Genomic DNA, 17,500 nt, shown 5'->3' on the forward strand with positions numbered 1-17,500 from the left:
CCTCCCTCCCTCCTCCCTCCCTTCCTTCATCCTTTCCTTTCTCCCTCTCTCCTTCCTTCCTCCCTTCCTCCCTTCCTCCCTTCTTTCCTCTGTCCTTCCTACCTACATTCCTCTTTTCCTTTCTCCCTCCCTCCTTTCCTTCCTTCCTCCCTCCCTCCCTCCCTCCCTTCCTTCATCCTTTCCTTTCTCCCTCTCTCCTTCCTTCCTCCCTTCCTTCTTTCCTCTGTCCTTCCTACCTACATTCCTCTTTTCCTTTCTCCCTCCCTCCTTCCTTCCTTCCTTCCTTCCTCCCTCCCTCCTTTCCTTCCTTCCTTCTCCCTCCCTCCCTCCCTTCCTCCCTCCCTCCCTTCTCTCTTTCCTTGCTTCCCTCCTTCTGCTCATTAAGTGTAATTTGTAGTTTATTAAGTTGAATTTGTTGCTTTTGTGTTAAAATGTGTCATTGTTGAGTTTAATGTGTAGTTTTTAGGGTGTGATAGACAGCGAGGAGCATGTTAAGGGTACATTCAGCTCTAGAGTAAAAACTTAACTAAACACACAAGTTTCATTTCTACATTTGTTTTCTTTGAGCTTCACACAAAGACACACACCAGTACCACTCTAACCCTCTGTGTGTGATGTTTGATTATGATAAATGAAATCAGCTGTTTTATTTTAACGGATCAGATACGTACCAGCGACATCGCTCGGGCCACACGCTGACTCACTATGTCTCCCCAAAAGTCTGCCATAGTCACAACAAGTCCAAAAACTGGAGAAACTTTCCCTCCGAGCGAGAGCAGAGAGAGAAACAAACAAACTCAACCCAGCACTTCTTTCTTTCTTTCTCTCTTTCTTTCTTCTTTCTTGCTGCAGCTGTGAGTGTGGGTCGTTCCAGGTTCAGTAAGTAAATACAGACGCAGAGCTGCTGGATCTGTGTATTTATAGCCGAGCGTGTTGCTTCACTGAGCGCCTGTCAGAGCGAGCAGAGGGCCTGAAGTCTGCAAACATGGCAAAGAAAAAAAAAACAAAAAAAAACACAGCAGAAAAACAGAAGAGGAGGAGCTTTATGCCGAGTGTGTCTTCATAACTCAGCAGGAACAGACGAGAGCAGGATGAGACACCAGAGCAGTTGGACTGATGAGGTGAGACTGTTTCACAAGCTGCTCCTCTCAAAGATCCTCTATTAACCCAAAGATCCTCTATTCACCCAGAGATCCTCTATTAACCCAAAGATCCTCTATTCACCAGAGATCCTCTATTAGCCCAAAGATCCTCTATTAGCCCAAAGATCCTCTATTCACCAGAGATCCTCTATTAGCCCAAAGATCCTCTACTCACCCAGAGATCCTCTATTAACCCAAAGATCATCTGAAAAACCAACTAAATCAACTCAAGAACAACTGACTCTTGAGTTTAATCTACAGTCTAGTGCTGAGTCCTGAATTTAAACGTCATTGTGTGACATCAGCCGACTCGCCCAGCAAGAAACACTTCCTGTCCTTTCACTTCCCCCAAAAGCTCCTGGATCCACCCAGTGAGAGGGAGTCAACTCAAGACCAACTAAGTTAAATCCAGACATCATGTGACCTTTAAGTGACCTTTAAGAAGATGGAATCAGTAAAATGTTGAATATTTGGTTTAAAAAGTGACTGAAACTATTTATTAAATCAGCAGAATGTGTTGTGTATCCATCCACCCAGGAAGAAATAGTTCCTGTCTCTGCACAAACCAGACCTGACCCAGTTTAACCAAGTTTAACCCAGTTTGACCCAGTTTAACCCAGTTTAACCAACTTTAATCCAGTTTGACCAAATTTAACCCAGTTTAACAACTTAAACCCAGTTTAACCAAGTTTGACCCAGTTTAACCCAATTTAACCAAGTTTAACCCAGTTTGACCAGTTTAACCAACTTTAATCCAGTTTGACCCAATTTAACAAGTTTAACCAGTTTAACCAACTTAAACCCAGTTTAACCAAGTTTGACACAGTTTAACCCAGTTTAACCAACTTTAACCCAGTTTAACCAAGTTTAACCCAGTTTAAACCAGTCATAAATGTTGATAAATGAATATATTTTGGGTGTTTTGCATCTTTAAATAAATGAATAGTTTCCTTTCAGCACTAACGATGTTCCTCCTCTCCTCTCTGAGTTTAACACTGAGCTCAGTACTCTCTCTCCCCACCTGTGTTTGCCCATATGGGTTTCAGGTAGGGCCATATGGGTGAGACTCATGTAGACCCCATATGTTTGCCCATATGGGATCTAGAGGGATCAGAATGGACCTTAAATGGCCTATTTAGCAAGAACCCATATGGGGGCCATACAGTTTACCCAGTTTATACCCACTTACATCCTTATGGGGCTCATACAGTCAGCCCATCTTACTGAAACCATGTGGGACCTGCAATATTTACCCAGTTCAAGCCCACTCAGTACCCACATAGCCCACGTTCAACCATGTAGAATAGAGGAGTCTTTATGTGGTGTTTAAATGAAAGCATCTCTGTAGTTCTGAGAGTAGTGTCTGTAGTACATTCGGGTCCCACATGGACCAGCCTCTCTCTCTCTCTCTCTCTCTCTCTCTCTCTCTCTCTCTCTCTCTCTCTCTCTCTTCTCTCTCTCTCTCTCTCTCTCTCTCTCTCTCTCTCTCTCTCTCTCTCTCTCTCTCTCTCTCTCTCTCTCTCTCTCTCTCTCTCTCTCTCTCTCTCTCTCTCTCTCTCTCTCTCTCTCTCTCTCTCTCTCTCTCTCTCTCTCTCTCTCTCTCTCTCTCTCTCTCTCTCTCTCTCTGTGGAAGATCGTAACAGGAACATGAAACTAACTTCCTGTTTCATCAGAAGTGTGCAGAGACAGAAAGCTGCAAACATGACATGCAACAGAAAAGAAAAAACTGCTGACAAAAGAAAAGAGGAAACAGAAAGTTCAGTGAGTGAAGACTGCTGCGTGTGGGCGGAGCTAAACCATCTAATACCATCCAATTAAATCTAATACACCCAATTAATACCACCCAATCAAATCGATCCAATTACTACCATCCAATTAATACATCCAATTAATATCATCCCATCACAAATTATCTTCATAATTGATTGATTTTAGGCTCCAATATATCAATTAATCAATTAATCAATTCATGATTGTTTGGTGTCAAATTAAAGCTCTTCAGTGTTGTTTGTTTAAATATCATAAAGTGAATATTACATTAAATAGAGAATATGTTGATTTTATGGATTAATTAATCAACTAATCAATTAAACATTTTCTTCTTCTTAAAATCTGAGCCTGAGGTTAATCCTCACTCTGACATCATCAATATCACTCACATAGTACATCATGATACTAGCATTTATACTTCCTTTCTGATTCCTTCCTTCCTTCATCCCATCTGTCCTTCTTCCTACCTTCCATCTGTCCGTTCTTCCTTCCTTCCTACATTCCATCTGTCCTTCCTTCTACCTTCCATCTGTCCGTCCTTCCTTCCTACCTCCTTCCTTCCTACCTTCCATCTGTCCGTCCTTCCTTCCTACCTTCCATCTGTCCGTCCTTCCTTCCTACCTTCCTACATTCCATCTGTCCTTCCTTCCTACCTTCCATCTGTCCGTCCTTCCTTCCTACCTTCCATTTGTCCGCCCTTCCTTCCTACATTCCATCTGTCCTTCCTTCTTCCTACCTTCTTCCTTCCTACATTCCATCTGTCCTTCCTTCTACCTTACATTGTCCGTCCTTCCCTTCCTACCTTCCTTCCTTCCTACATTCCATCTGTCCTTCTTCCTACCTTCCATCTGTCCGTCTTCCTTCCTACCTTCCTACATTCCATCTGTCCTTCCTTCCTACCTTCCATCTGTCCGTCCTTCCTTCCTACCTTCCTTCCTTCCTACATTCCATCTGTCCTTCCTTCCTACCTTACATCTGTCCGTCCTTCCTTCCTACCTTCCTTCCTTCCTAAATTCCATCTGTCCTTCCTTCCTACCTTCCATCTGTCCGTCCTTCTTTCCTACCTTCCTTCCTTCCTTCCTACATTCCATCTGTCCTTCCTTCTTACCTTCCATCTGTCCGTCCTTCCTTTCTCCCTCCCTACTTTCCTTTCTGATTCCTTCTTTCCTTCTTTCCTCCCTCCCTCCGTCCCTCTTACCTATCTTCCTTCCTTCCTTCCTTCCTTTCCTTTCTTCCTTCCTTTTTCCCGCCCTTACTTCTTTCACCCCTCCATTCCTCCCTTCTTCCTCCTTTACTTCCCTCTTCCTCCCTTCCTTCCTTGACTCGAGGGTTGGCGCTCTATGAAGAGTCACACACGGATGTAGAGACTGAAAACAATCAGCTCGTGCCATTGATCTGAGGAGGAACAGGAAGCAGTGCATTCTGGGAAATGAGGCTCAGAGGACTCGGGTTGACCTTTGGCCTCCGTCGTTGTTTAATAATGTGTTCAGACTCACGGACTCAATGGGAACCAGTTTGACCAGTACACACACACACACACACACACACACACACACACACACACACATACACACAGATAATATACACGCACACACACACACATTAATATACACACACACACATATTAGTACACACATGCTCACAGATACACACATTAATACACACACACACATATTAATACACACACAGAGATACACACATACATATTAATAGACACACACACACACACACACACACACATTAATAGACACACACACACATATTAATAGACACACACACACACACACACACACACACACACACACATATTAATAGACACACGCACACATATTAATAGACACACGCACACACACACACACACATTAATACACACAGATACACATATTAATAGACAGACAGACACACACACAAAGAGATACACACATAAACACACACACAGTCTGGGTTCCAGGACTCTCCAGAGACTCTTCCTCTGGTTTCGGCCTTATTAGGAGAACAGCTGAGAGGAAAACATCTGGACTGCAGACGGGTCACACACACACACACACACACACACACACACACACACACACACTAACCAATCAGTGAGCGGCTGTAGATCCTCCTCTTCACCCACTGACACACTTTCTCAGGAAAAGCAAATAAAACAACAGAATAATAAACGAGATAAAATAAAAACCGATGACGACGTGAAGCTCTGATCGTTTCTGTTAAATTCGTCCAGACGTTGAAACAGGAAGTAAAAAAAAACAACCAGCAGCGCCTTAAAGGACGAGTTCACCGCTTAAAACAGGAAACAGCTTGTTGTGACCCGTGTGAGGCTTTACACACTCATACTGAAGAACAGCTGTTCACTATCCAGCTGTTCTCACACTGTCCAGCTGTTCTCACACTATCCAGCTGTTCTCTCACTGTCCAGCTGTTCACTATCCAGCTGTTCTCTCACTATCCAGCTGTTCTCACACTATCCAGCTGTTCAGTCCAGCTGTTCACTATCCAGCTGTTTATTATCCAGCTATTCACTGTCCAGCTGTTGAGTCCAGCTGTTCACAGTCCAGCTGTTGACTGTCCAGCTGTTGACTATCCAGCTGTTCACTGTCCAGCTGTTGACTGTCCAGCTGTTCTCAATATCCAGCTGTTCTCAATATCCAGCTGTTCTCACACTATCCAGCTGTTCTCACTGTCTAGCTGTTCTCACACTATCCAGCTGTTCTCAAAATATCCAGCTGTTCACTATGCAGCTGTTCACTGTCCAGCTGTTGACTATCCAGCTGTTCTCACTGTCTAGCTGTTCTCACACTATCCAGCTGTTCTCACACTATCCAGCTGTTCTCACACTATCCAGCTGTTCTCACTGTCTAGCTGTTCTCACTATCCAGCTGTTCACTATCCAGCTGTTCTCAATGTCCAGCTGTTCTCAATGTCCAGCTGTTCTCACTGTCCAGCTGTTCTCACTGTCCAGCTGTTCACTATCCAAATGTTTATTATCCAGCTGTTTATTATCCAGCTGTTCACTATCCAGCTGTTTATTATCCAGCTGTTCACTATCCAGCTGTTCTCACTATCCAGCTGTTCTCACACTATCCAGCTGTTCTCACTGTCTAGCTGTTCTCACTATCCAGCTGTTCACTATCCAGCTGTTCTCAATGTCCAGCTGTTCTCACTGTCCAGCTGTTCTCACTGTCCAGCTGTTCACTATCCAAATGTTTATTATCCAGCTGTTCACTATCCAGCTGTTTATTATCCAGCTGTTCACTATCCAGCTGTTCTCACTATCCAGCTGTTCACTATCCAGCTGTTTATTATCCAGCTGTTCACTGTCCAGCTGTTGACTATCCAGCTGTTCTCACTGTCTAGCTGTTCTCACTATCCAGCTGTTCTCACACTGTCTAGCTGTTCTCACTATCCAGCTGTTCTCACCCTATCCAGCTGTTCTCACACTATCCAGCTGTTCTCACCCTATCCAGCTGTTCTCACACTATCCAGCTGTTCTCACTATCCAGCTGTTCTCACACTATCCAGCTGTTCACTATCCAGCTGTTCACTATCCAGCTGTTCTCTCACTGTCCAGCTGTTCTCACTATCCAGCTGTTCTCACACTATCCAGCTGTTCTCACACTATCCAGCTGTTTACTATCCAGCTGTTCACTATCCAACTGATTTCACACTGTCCAGCTGTTCACTATCCAGCTTTTCACACTGTCCAGCTGTTCTGTCACTATCCAGCTCTTCTTACAATGTCCAGCTGTTCACTATCCAGATTTTCACACTGTCCAGCTGTTCTCTCACTATCCAGCTGTTCACTATCCAGCTGTTCTCTCACTATCCAGCTGTTCACTATCCAGCTGTTCTCACTGTCCAGTTGTTCTCTCACTATCAGCTGTTCTCACACTGTCCAGCTCTTCACTATCCAGCTGTTCTCACACTGTCCAGCTCTTCTCACAATGTCCAGCTCTTCTCACAATGTCCAGCTGTTCACTATCCAGCTTTTCACACTGTCCAGCTGTTCTCTCACTATCCAGCTGTTCACTATCCAGCTGTTCTCTCACTATCCAGCTGTTCACTATCCAGCTGTTCTCTCACTATCAGCTGTTCACTACCCAGCTGTTCTCTCACTATCCAGCTGTTCTCACACTGTCCAGCTCTTCACTATCCAGCTGTTCTCACACTGTCCAGCTGTTCTCACACTATCCAGCTGTTCTCACACTGTCCAGCTGTTCACTATCCAGCTGTTCTCACACTGTCCAGCTGTTCTCACACTGTCTAGCTGTTTACTATCCAGCTGTTCTCACACTATCCAGCTGTTCTCACACTATCCAGCTGTTCACTATCCAGCTGTTCTCACTGTCCAGTTGTTCTCTCACTATCAGCTGTTCTCACACTGTCCAGCTGTTCACTATCCAGCTTTTCACACTGTCCAGCTGTTCTCTCACTATCCAGCTGTTCACTATCCAGCTGTTCTCTCACTATCCAGCTGTTCACTATCCAGCTGTTCTCTCACTATCAGCTGTTCACTACCCAGCTGTTCTCTCACTATCCAGCTGTTCTCACACTGTCCAGCTCTTCACTATCCAGCTGTTCTCACACTGTCCAGCTGTTCTCACACTATCCAGCTGTTCTCACACTGTCCAGCTGTTCTCACACTATCCAGCTGTTCTCACACTATCCAGCTGTTCTCACACTGTCCAGCTGTTCTCACACTGTCCAGCTGTTCTCACACTGTCTAGCTGTTTACTATCCAGCTGTTCTCACACTATCCAGCTGTTCTCACCGTCCAGCTGTTCACATCAACATTATCTTTGTGTTTCTGTTGCCATGGTGACAGCAGTACAGATAGCAGCGATCCATCAGGTCACGAGATACAACAGCAAACAGCCTCCACATCACACACACACACACACACACACACACACACACACACACACACACACACACACACACACACACACACACACACACACACACACACACACACACACACACACACACACACACACACACACACACACACACACACACACACACACACACACACACACACACACACACACACACACACACACACACACACACACACACACACACACACACACACACACATTTAATTCCTTCCTTCTTCTATCAGCTACTGAATGTGTGTATTAAAGAGTGTGTGTATTAAATATTGTGTGTCTGTGTGTGTGTGTGTGTGTATTAAATATTGTGTGTGTGTGTGTGTGTCTGTGTGTGTGTGTATTAAACAGTGTATCCTCTGTGAGTGACACAATGATTCATTAACTGCAGCTAACTTCCTGTTTCTTCTTCTTCTTCTTCTTCTTCTTCTCTCTCTGCGGACTCATTCCATCCTGAGAGCCTCCAGAGGAGCAGACTGCTGACATCATCACGAGTCACCGGGGGGGTCGCCACGACAACACGAACATGAACACACCACGGCTCTGTCTGTCTGTGTCTGTATGTGTGTGTCTGTGTGTGTGTGTGTGTGACCAGTTTTAAACCTGTATCTTTATAGTTAGACGAGGAGACGAGGAGTTATAGACGAGGAGACGAGGAGTTATAGACGAGGAGACGAGGAGTTATAGACGAGGAGACGAGGAGCTATAGACGAGGAGACGAGGAGCTATAGACGAGGAGACGAGGAGCTACAGACGAGGAGACGAGGAGTTATAGACGAGGAGATGAGGAGCTACAGACGAGGAGACGAGGAGTTATAGACAAGGAGCTATAGACGAGGAGACGAGGAGTTATAGACGAGGAGACGAGGAGCTATAGATGAGGAGACGAGGACCTAGAAAGAAGGTAGGAAAGAAAGTAGGGAGAAAGAAAAGTAGGAAGGACCGACAGATGGAAGGTAGGGAGGAAGGACAGATGGAAGTAAATAAGGTAGGAAAGAAGGACAGATGGAAGTAAATAAGGTAGGAAAGAAGGACAGATGGAAGGAAGGAAGGCAGGAAGGAATCAAAGGAAAGTAGGGAGGAAGGAAGGAAGGAAGGAATCAGAAAGGAAAGTAGGGAAGGAGAAAGGAAGGACAGACGGAAGAAAGGAAGGAAGGAAGGCAGGAAAGGACAGATGGAAGGACGGAATCAGAAAGGAAAGTAGGGATTCTCCTTTTTTAATGAGGTTAAACTCGGATTGATGTGCAGCTTCTTATCTGCAGGTGTTGTTGCTGGTGTGTGTGTGTGTGTGTGTGTGTGTGTGTGTGTGTGTGTGTGTGTGTGTGTGTGTGTGTGTGTGTGACTTCCTGTCTGTGGAGCTCCATGGAAACAGAGGTGAAACTTTTCAGTGGGCCCATTCAAATGAAGCTGTGCTGAACAAAGGCAGCTGTGTTGGAGCCGAGCTCATTGTGAGGTGCAGATGGAGCCGCGGCGGCTCAACAATAGCACCAGCGTTATTAACGTGATGGATGCAAAGCGGGCGACGGGGTTCAGACGTGTGGAGCAGCTGGTTTGGTTCAGACGGGACATGAACACATCACAGCAGAGGCGTTTAAAGGCTTTGTTAAGATCAGGAGAGTTCAGTGTTTTCAGGATGATTTTAGTTTTTAAAAGCTTTAAAATTTCATTTAGGGTTTCTGTAGATTCAAAGGCCACATAGAGACCAGTTAGATCTGATGTGAAGGAAGGAAGGAAAGAAGGACGGATGGAAGGAAGGTAGGTAGGTAGGTAGGTAGGAAGGAAGGAAGGAATCAGAAAGGAAGGTAGGGGGGGAGAAAGGAAGGAAAGAAAGACAGATGGAAGTAAGGAAGGTAGGAAAGAAGGACAGATGGAAGGAAGGTAGGAAGGAATCAGAAAAGAAAGTAGGGAGGGAGACAGGAAAGAAGGAAGGAAGGTAGGTAGCAAGGAAGGTAGGAAGGAAGGACGGACAGATGGAAGGTAGGAAGGAAGGGCAGATGGAAGGAAGGAAGGAAGGAAGGAAGGAATCAGAAAGGAAAGTAGGGAGGGAGAAAAGAAGGACAGACGGAAGGAAGGAAGGAAGGTAGGAAAGAAGGACAGATGGAAGGAAGGAAGGAAGGAAGGAAGGAGGGACAGATGGAAGGAAGGAAGGAAGGAAGGAAGGAATCAGAAAGGAAAGTAGGGAGGGAGAAAGGAAGGACAGACGGATGAAAAGAAGGAATGTAGGAGAGAAGGAAGGAAGGAAGGACAGATGGAAGGTAGGAAGGAAGGAAGGAAGGAAGGAAGGAAGGAAGGAAGGAATCAGAAAGGAAAGTAGCACCAGCGTTATTAACGTGATGGATGCAAAGCGGGCGACGGGGTTCAGACGTGTGGAGCAGCTGGTTTGGTTCAGACGGGACATGAACACATCACAGCAGAGGCGTTTAAAGGCTTTGTTAAGATCGGGAGAGTTCAGTGTTTTCAGGATGATTTTAGTTTTCTAAGATTTTAAAGCTTTAAACTGAAAGGACCAATTAGATCTGATGTGGGCCAGATCATTGGAAGGAAGGAAGGAAGGAAGGAAGGAAGGAAGGAAGGAAGGAAAGAAGGTAGGAAAGAAGGACAGATGGGAAGAAGGAAGGAATCAGAAAAGAAAGTAGGGAGGGAGAAGGGAAAGTAGGGAGGGAGAAAGGAAGGAAGGTAGGAAGGAAGGACGGACAGATGGAAGGTAGGAAGGAAGAACAGATGGAAGAAAATAAGGTAGGAAAGAAGGACAGGAAGGACAGGAAGGAAGGACAAAATCAAAGGAAAGTAGGGAGGAAGGAAGGAAGGACAGATGGAAGGAAGGAAGGAAGGACAGACGGAAGAAAGGAAGGCTAGAAGGCTTCCATCTATCTGTCCTTCCTTCCTACCTTCCATCTGTCCTTCTTTCCTACCTTCCTTCCTTTCTTCCGTCTGTCCTTCCTTTTTCCCCTCCCTACTTTCCTGTCTGATTCCTTCCTATCTTCCATCTGTCCTTCCTTCTTACGTTCCTTCCTTCCTTCCGTCTGTCCTTCCTTTCTCCCTCCCTACTTTCTTCCTTCCATCTATCTGTCCTTCCTACCTTCCTTCCTTCCTTCCATCTGTCCTTCCTTTCTCCCTCCCTACTTTCCTTTCTGATTCCTTCCTTCCTTCCTTCCTTCCTTCCATCTGTCCTTCTTTCCTACCTTCCTTCCTTCCTTCCATCTGTCCTTCCTTTCTCCCTCCCTACTTTCCTTTCTGATTCCTTCCTTCCTATCTTCCATCTGTCCTTCCTTCTTACCTTCCTTCCTTCCTTCTGTCTGTCCTTCCTTTTTCCCTCCCTACTTTCCTTTCTGATTCCTTCCTTCCTTCCTTCCATCTGTCCTTCTTTCCTACCTTCCTTCCGTCTGTCCTGCCTTTCTCCCTCCCTACTTTCCTTTCTGATTCCTTCCTTCCTTCCTTCCTTCCTTCCTTCTTTCTTTCCTACCTTCCTTCCTTTCCCTATAAATCTCTCTCTGCTTCATAGAGACTTTACTGTGCTTCATGACTCTGACTGTATAGCAGAGTGGAGATGAGTGATCACATGACTCAGCTCAGGTCAGGTGGGAATGAGAGGAATGTGGAGGACTGCTTCAATAGAATAAAACAATTTAAAAAAACAGGCTTTACAGGAGAGAGAAGAGTCAGAGGTCAAAGGTCAGAGCTTCAACCAGACTTAAAAATACACACTGTCCATCAACACAACCTCTCTCTCACACACACACACACACACACACACACACAGTCCATCAACACAACCTCTCACACACACACACACACACACACACACAGATACACACATATAATACACACTGTCCATCAACGCATCACCACTACATCCTCACACACACTCATATAATATACACACACACACACACACACACACACACACACTATACATATAACACACAATACACACATTAATACACAAACACACACTCATAATCATAATATACAAACACACTCATATAATACACACACAGAGATACACACATATAATACACAATACACACATATATATTATACACAAACACACTCATAATACACACACACACACAGAGACACACACTGTCCATCAATGCATCACCACTACATCCTCACACACACACACTCATAATCATAATCATAATCATAATCATAATACACACACACACACACACACACTCATAATCATAATACACACACAAACACTCATAATACACACACACACACACACACACACTCATCTAATACATACATACAGAGACACACACTGTCCATCAATGCATCACCACTACATCCTCACACACACACACTCATAATCCACACACACTCATATAATCATAATACACACACACACACACACACACACACACACACACTCATATAATACACAATACACATAACACACACACACACTCACCAGACTTCTCTTTCCTGAGTACAAAAATACACAATATCCATCAATGCATCACCAACATCATCACACACACACTCATAATATATATACACACACACACACACACACTCATACATCACCACGTGCTCTGCCAACATTTTTATATATAATGTTGCGTTTCCTGTCTTGATCAAGAACTCAACAAATTTGATGAACGTGACACACAACCAGGTTTACACACACACACACACACACACACACACACGTGATCGCGTTATCAACCCGCACAGAACTCCATCCGCTTTCTTCACTATTTAAAGGTTTTAGTGCTCTCCAGCACAAATAAACACATCATACACTAACTTTAGACATTTATTTTAACTCATTAGGAGCTACTCTAGTATTCGGCGTATTAATAAAAGTTTTAAAGAGTCGCATTTAGGAGGAAAAGTAAGTTTGTATCTTTGAATGTTGCCTGAACCGCTCAGAACAGCAGCGAGAGCGGATGAGCGATTAATGGGAACCAAGTAGAAAAAGATAAGATTTTATTAAAACTACTGCTTCTAATGGGATGTGATGTATGCTGAATTCAAGTATACTTAATAAAGAATCAAAAACGTGTATTAATTGTGTTTTGAAACGGACACTGACTTAAAGAGGAGCTTTATTAGTAAGAATTAGACATTTTTTCAATGGAGTTCTGCTATGAGGAAAAGCCAGCACGCATCGTTACTTCACTTCCTGGCATTAATAAGCATGGTCGCTTAAAAACAAAAGCAGACGATCTCCAGCCGTCGTTTTAACAACTTCCCCTCTCACTGACAACACTTTTTACACTTCACACTTTTTCACGGGGACTTTTTTTTTGCAATCCTGCAGAAAAAAAAGCTCCAGTTTGTTCTCGGAGGTCTTTCTGGGGGATAATGCACAGTTTGAGCTGAAGAGGAGGAAGAGGAGAGGGGGGGGGTTTAGCAGCCGGCTAACAGGTAGAGAGGAAACTTACAGATGTGAGGAGGGGTCTCATCTGCTCGCTTTGCTCTTCATCCATCTCCGGAACACTCCTCTTCCTCTCCTCCGGGAGGGGTGAAGCTCATCCAGGTCAGATAAACCGAAGCGTCTCTTTCTCTGTTTCACTACTTTACTACTGCTGCTCCACAATATATTAACTCCAGATGTAAGTCCCGCCCACTCCTGTGATTGACAGCTCCGGAGTCCGTTACGTGGCACTGATTGTTCCGCTTCCACCAATCACAGAGCAGGGAAAGTGTGAAAAGGGGGCGGGGCTTAGCTGGTAACAAAGCGTGAAGAGTTTTATTATTGTCTCTCGCTTCATTTCTGCTGTTTATTAGTTTATTAGTTATCAATAACACAACTAATACTGTTATTGATCCTTTAATAACACTCCAGATGTTACTGATATCTATAGAAACGCATTGCATGGATAAAAACAGGCTTCATCTCAAAATTAAACCTTAAAATCTGTGAAATAATGTTTAAATGACCAGATAGTAAATCACAATTATGTTGTTTTTCCACTAACACTATTTATTATTTATAAGAAATAATAATAATAATGTTTTTTTTTATTAAGATGTAAAGATTTCACATTATTGTTGGATAATAGATATTCCTTTATTAGTTTCAAAATGGGGGGAATTTGCATTATAATAGCAGCAAGTGGAATAAAGATCAATAAATAAGTACAAAATGTTGAACAATATTGTACAAATATATAATTTAGACAGATATAAAGGATCTATCTATCTATAATAAATAATAATAATAATAATTGTGACATTATTTACATTATTTACAGCACATAATAATATATTATTAATTGTACTGAGTGGTAATATACCAGAGATGATGAAATGTATATTATATTTATATTGCACAGTTGAATAGAAATTGGTATTATACATGAAATAGACTTAGACTTTGAATTTAGGACTGGGAGCAGTGCTGGTTACATTTAAAAAAAAGAAGAGGAAAACATTATCAGACTAAATGAAAAGCCTTGTACCAGTTACAGACTGATGCAGAAAGAGAAGGATAACTTTACAACACTGGAAATCTCCCACTTTGTCCACTTTTAAAGGAATGGATAGAAGCTATGAGTGGGTCACTTATAGAGAAGCTGGGAGGGAAGATCTGTTTAATGAAGTTTGGGGTCTGTTCGTAGCTCAGCTGCAGGATATGAAAGGATGACGTCACCTACCTTAAATAATCTGTTATATGGTTCAGGTACAGGATGTGTTGTGTTTTTTGTTTTGTGGATCTATGTTTTGTGTTGGAGGTCTGGCTTGAAAAAAAAGACTGGGCAGATGAAAAGTATCGTATCATATCGTAACCAGGCGGGGAGTTCTGGTCCTCTGAAATGAGGCCAACCAGGAAGTAACTTAGAACTGCATTCTATCAAAAGGCCACCAGGGGGCGACCGTCTCTATACAAGTCAATGGAGAATTCACCAACTTCTCACTTGATTTCTAACCTCAGTAAACGTTTTCAAAATGTGTTTATGGTCTCAATCGCTAGTTTAAAGCCTTCTTCAATGCAGTATGATGTTCATTTGGGACATTTTGGCCTCCCTGATTTTATATGTGACGATAAAGCAGGGTATGCATTAGGGGGCGTGGCTACGTCCTGATTGACAGGTTGATTGACCAATGTCCTCCAGATCCAGCCACTGTAACCATAGCAACCTCCCCGCTCCGCCCATGGCCCCGCCTCATGCCCATATAAGTAGAATCCGTGTTTTTATTTTTCCCAGCATGCACCTGGAAATTTCAAGATGGCGCTGCCTAGATTAGAAACTATTGGCTTCCGAACAGCAGTCCACAAACCAATGGGTGACGTCACAGATGTTACGTCTGTTTCTTTTATACAGTCTGTGGTCGCATCGTATCGTATCGTATCGTCTACGTGTGTGAGGTTAAAATTGTCTGTTAATGTTTCTGAACAGTAAAGATATGAAGTATGAGAGGAACAAAATCACACCTGAGAAAAACAAACAAGACATAAAATAATGATTGTTAAGAGCAAAGTATGTTCCCATACCGGGAGTTGAACCCAGGCCGCCTGGGTGAAAACCAGGAATCCTAACCGCTAGACCATATGGGACTTTGTCAGAAATCCTGAGAGCTGTTTTCTTGGGATTCTGCTCGACTCTTGTGAGCTTCATTATAAATAATCAAGTCATCCCAAGATAACAGCTGTAACGAGTCTTTTACAACTCTGTGAACCAGGTTCTGTATGGTCAGGTTACCAGTTGCATGTAGACATTCCCATACCGGGAGTTGAACCCGGACCGCCTGGGTGAAAACCAGGAATCCTGACCGCTAGACCATATGGGACCTGTGTTCATGCTTTTATAGCAGCTTTCTTGATATATTAATAGTTATTTCAGTATATGAAAGTCCTAATTTCATCATTCTCAGGCAACTATGACCAATGTCCTCTTCTGTGTTTGTGTCGCATATGGTCTAGTGGTCAGGATTCCTGGTTTTCCCTCAGCTGGCCTAGGTTCATCTCCTGGTATAGCAATGTCTACATCAATCGGTGGTGATCTAGACATGTTTATGTTGGTTTTCAGTGACTGAACACATAAAAATCTTAATGTAGTGTCATGCTGAGTGATAATACTGTCTCATACAGCCAGCTAACTTTATGTTCTCTGATTTCATACAATATACAACTATAGTCCTGCTCTGAGGTAAACTAGTGTACTAGTTGAGGTATCTAGCACTGTTCGACATGCTTTGGGCACTGAATTCCTGTAAGATTTACTTTACCTGATTGTTAAGAGCAAAGTATGTTCCCATACCGGGAGTTGAACCCGGGCCGCCTGGGTGAAAACCAGGAATCCTGACCGCTAGACCATATGGGACTTAGTTACTTATTCTCAGAGCAGCTTTCTTGTGTTCTAGTGACTTTCAAGCTGAGCTATTTAAACTCAGAAGTTGTTAGCAACCCAAGAAAGCTGCTCTCAGTGTCTGAAACCTGAGGCCTGTACTACGAAGCTGGATTCACCTATCCAGGATCTCTCTCCGTTACCTGGGTTGACTTATCCAGACATTCGCAATCTGGGATAAGCGGTACTACGAAGCTGGTTATCAACTCGGTAAATCAACCCAGGGTTTTCCAATCTGGATCTCTGCGCGCTCACATAAAGGGGAGGAGTCTGCAGCGTCTGACCAATCACAAACATGGAGAAACCCTGCAGAGCTACTTTACCATGGAGGAGCCATAGACTGTATAAAAGAATCACATCATCAGACCAAAAGCAACACTGTTGATGCAGCAAAAGCCAGGAAGGAATGCTGGCAGGAAGTTACCAACATTAAGTTATGCGCTTCAACTATTTGAGTGAATGATGTCAAACCAGCTGTATAACATACAGACTAATATCCCTCATGTGCCACAATGATTCTTTTTTAAATATATACTTTGGTCAATTTTTACAATTTAAAAAATATGAATATAATTCTGCTTTTCTGCACTTTAGCACTTTACTTATTGAGACTTTTTGTTTCCTGACACAAGTTCTGAAACTGGTTATTTATTTATTGTAATTGTAAAAAATTGACGAAAAGATATATTTGTAAAATAAGCCTGGAGGCACATGAGGGATATTAGTCTGAGTGTCATAAAGTTGGTTTGACATCATTCACTCAAATGGCTGAAGTATGATAGGTTTGTATTTTGAAAGTCAAAAGAATGTTTTTTTTTGGAATACTTTATTTTCAAGTTTTCAATTATTCAAGAACAATACAACTTATTCCCACAAAAAATACTTAATAACAAAATTAACAAAGGATTAAAAGGAGAAAGAAAGACAACAGTAACTGAGTTGACAAAAAATAAATAATTAAATAAAATAAAACAAATAAGATAAGATAAAATAAATTACATACATATGTATTGCAATGCAACACATTGTCACTATGATATATCAACATTGTATCTGGATGCTAGTATTGGTTCACAATTGGACCAGTTCAAAGATTACAGTCCACAGCTGATAAAGGTAGTGTCTCTATATGTTCAATAAAAGGTTGCCAGATCTTTAAAAAGGCATCATATCTGTTTCTCATGACATAGGTTGAGTCAAATGAATGTTGAATATTAAACTAACTTAATGTCGCTTTAAAATCACTCTGTACCTTTTGTACAGGATCATCGGGGACATCTAAAGGATTGCATCTCCCTAAAAACTCTTATCCAGAACATAACCTGCATCGGAGCAGGTTAGCTGGCCCGTTCAGCATCAGTTACCATGGTGATTTACCAGGTAAGAAGTGAAC

General features: G+C 42.9%; 1 protein-coding gene, 1 long non-coding RNA gene and 3 other non-coding genes across 5 annotated transcripts in view; all 5 read right to left on the reverse strand.

Moving 5' to 3' along the window:
* The window catches only part of LOC128366625 (sodium bicarbonate cotransporter 3-like), a 54,570-nt gene extending 41,266 nt beyond the window's left edge, over positions 1 to 13,304 (reverse strand). Inside the window, exon 1 of the mRNA XM_053327361.1 lies at positions 13,201 to 13,304. Coding sequence (XP_053183336.1) covers positions 13,201 to 13,245 — 45 coding nt within the window. The 5' untranslated portion in view covers positions 13,246 to 13,304. The remainder of the gene's footprint in view (positions 1 to 13,200) is intronic.
* On the reverse strand, positions 3,802 to 4,074 carry LOC128366632 (uncharacterized). Its single transcript, XR_008321872.1, has 3 exons — positions 4,021 to 4,074; positions 3,949 to 3,976; positions 3,802 to 3,880 (listed from the first exon to the last, which is right to left on the reverse strand). It is a non-coding gene; the product is annotated as an uncharacterized LOC128366632 (long non-coding RNA).
* A 1,941-nt stretch (positions 13,305 to 15,245) lies between the features above and the next one.
* On the reverse strand, positions 15,246 to 15,317 carry trnae-uuc (transfer RNA glutamic acid (anticodon UUC)). The gene has a single exon. It is a non-coding gene; the product is annotated as a tRNA-Glu (tRNA).
* A 161-nt stretch (positions 15,318 to 15,478) lies between these two features.
* Positions 15,479 to 15,550, reverse strand: trnae-uuc (transfer RNA glutamic acid (anticodon UUC)). The gene has a single exon. It is a non-coding gene; the product is annotated as a tRNA-Glu (tRNA).
* A 461-nt stretch (positions 15,551 to 16,011) lies between these two features.
* trnae-uuc (transfer RNA glutamic acid (anticodon UUC)) lies at positions 16,012 to 16,083 on the reverse strand. Its single transcript has one exon. It is a non-coding gene; the product is annotated as a tRNA-Glu (tRNA).
* Between the last annotated feature and the right edge of the window lie 1,417 nt (positions 16,084 to 17,500).

Source organism: Scomber japonicus, chromosome 10 (genome assembly GCF_027409825.1).
Source record: "Scomber japonicus isolate fScoJap1 chromosome 10, fScoJap1.pri, whole genome shotgun sequence".
Taxonomy (NCBI): domain Eukaryota; kingdom Metazoa; phylum Chordata; class Actinopteri; order Scombriformes; family Scombridae; genus Scomber; species Scomber japonicus.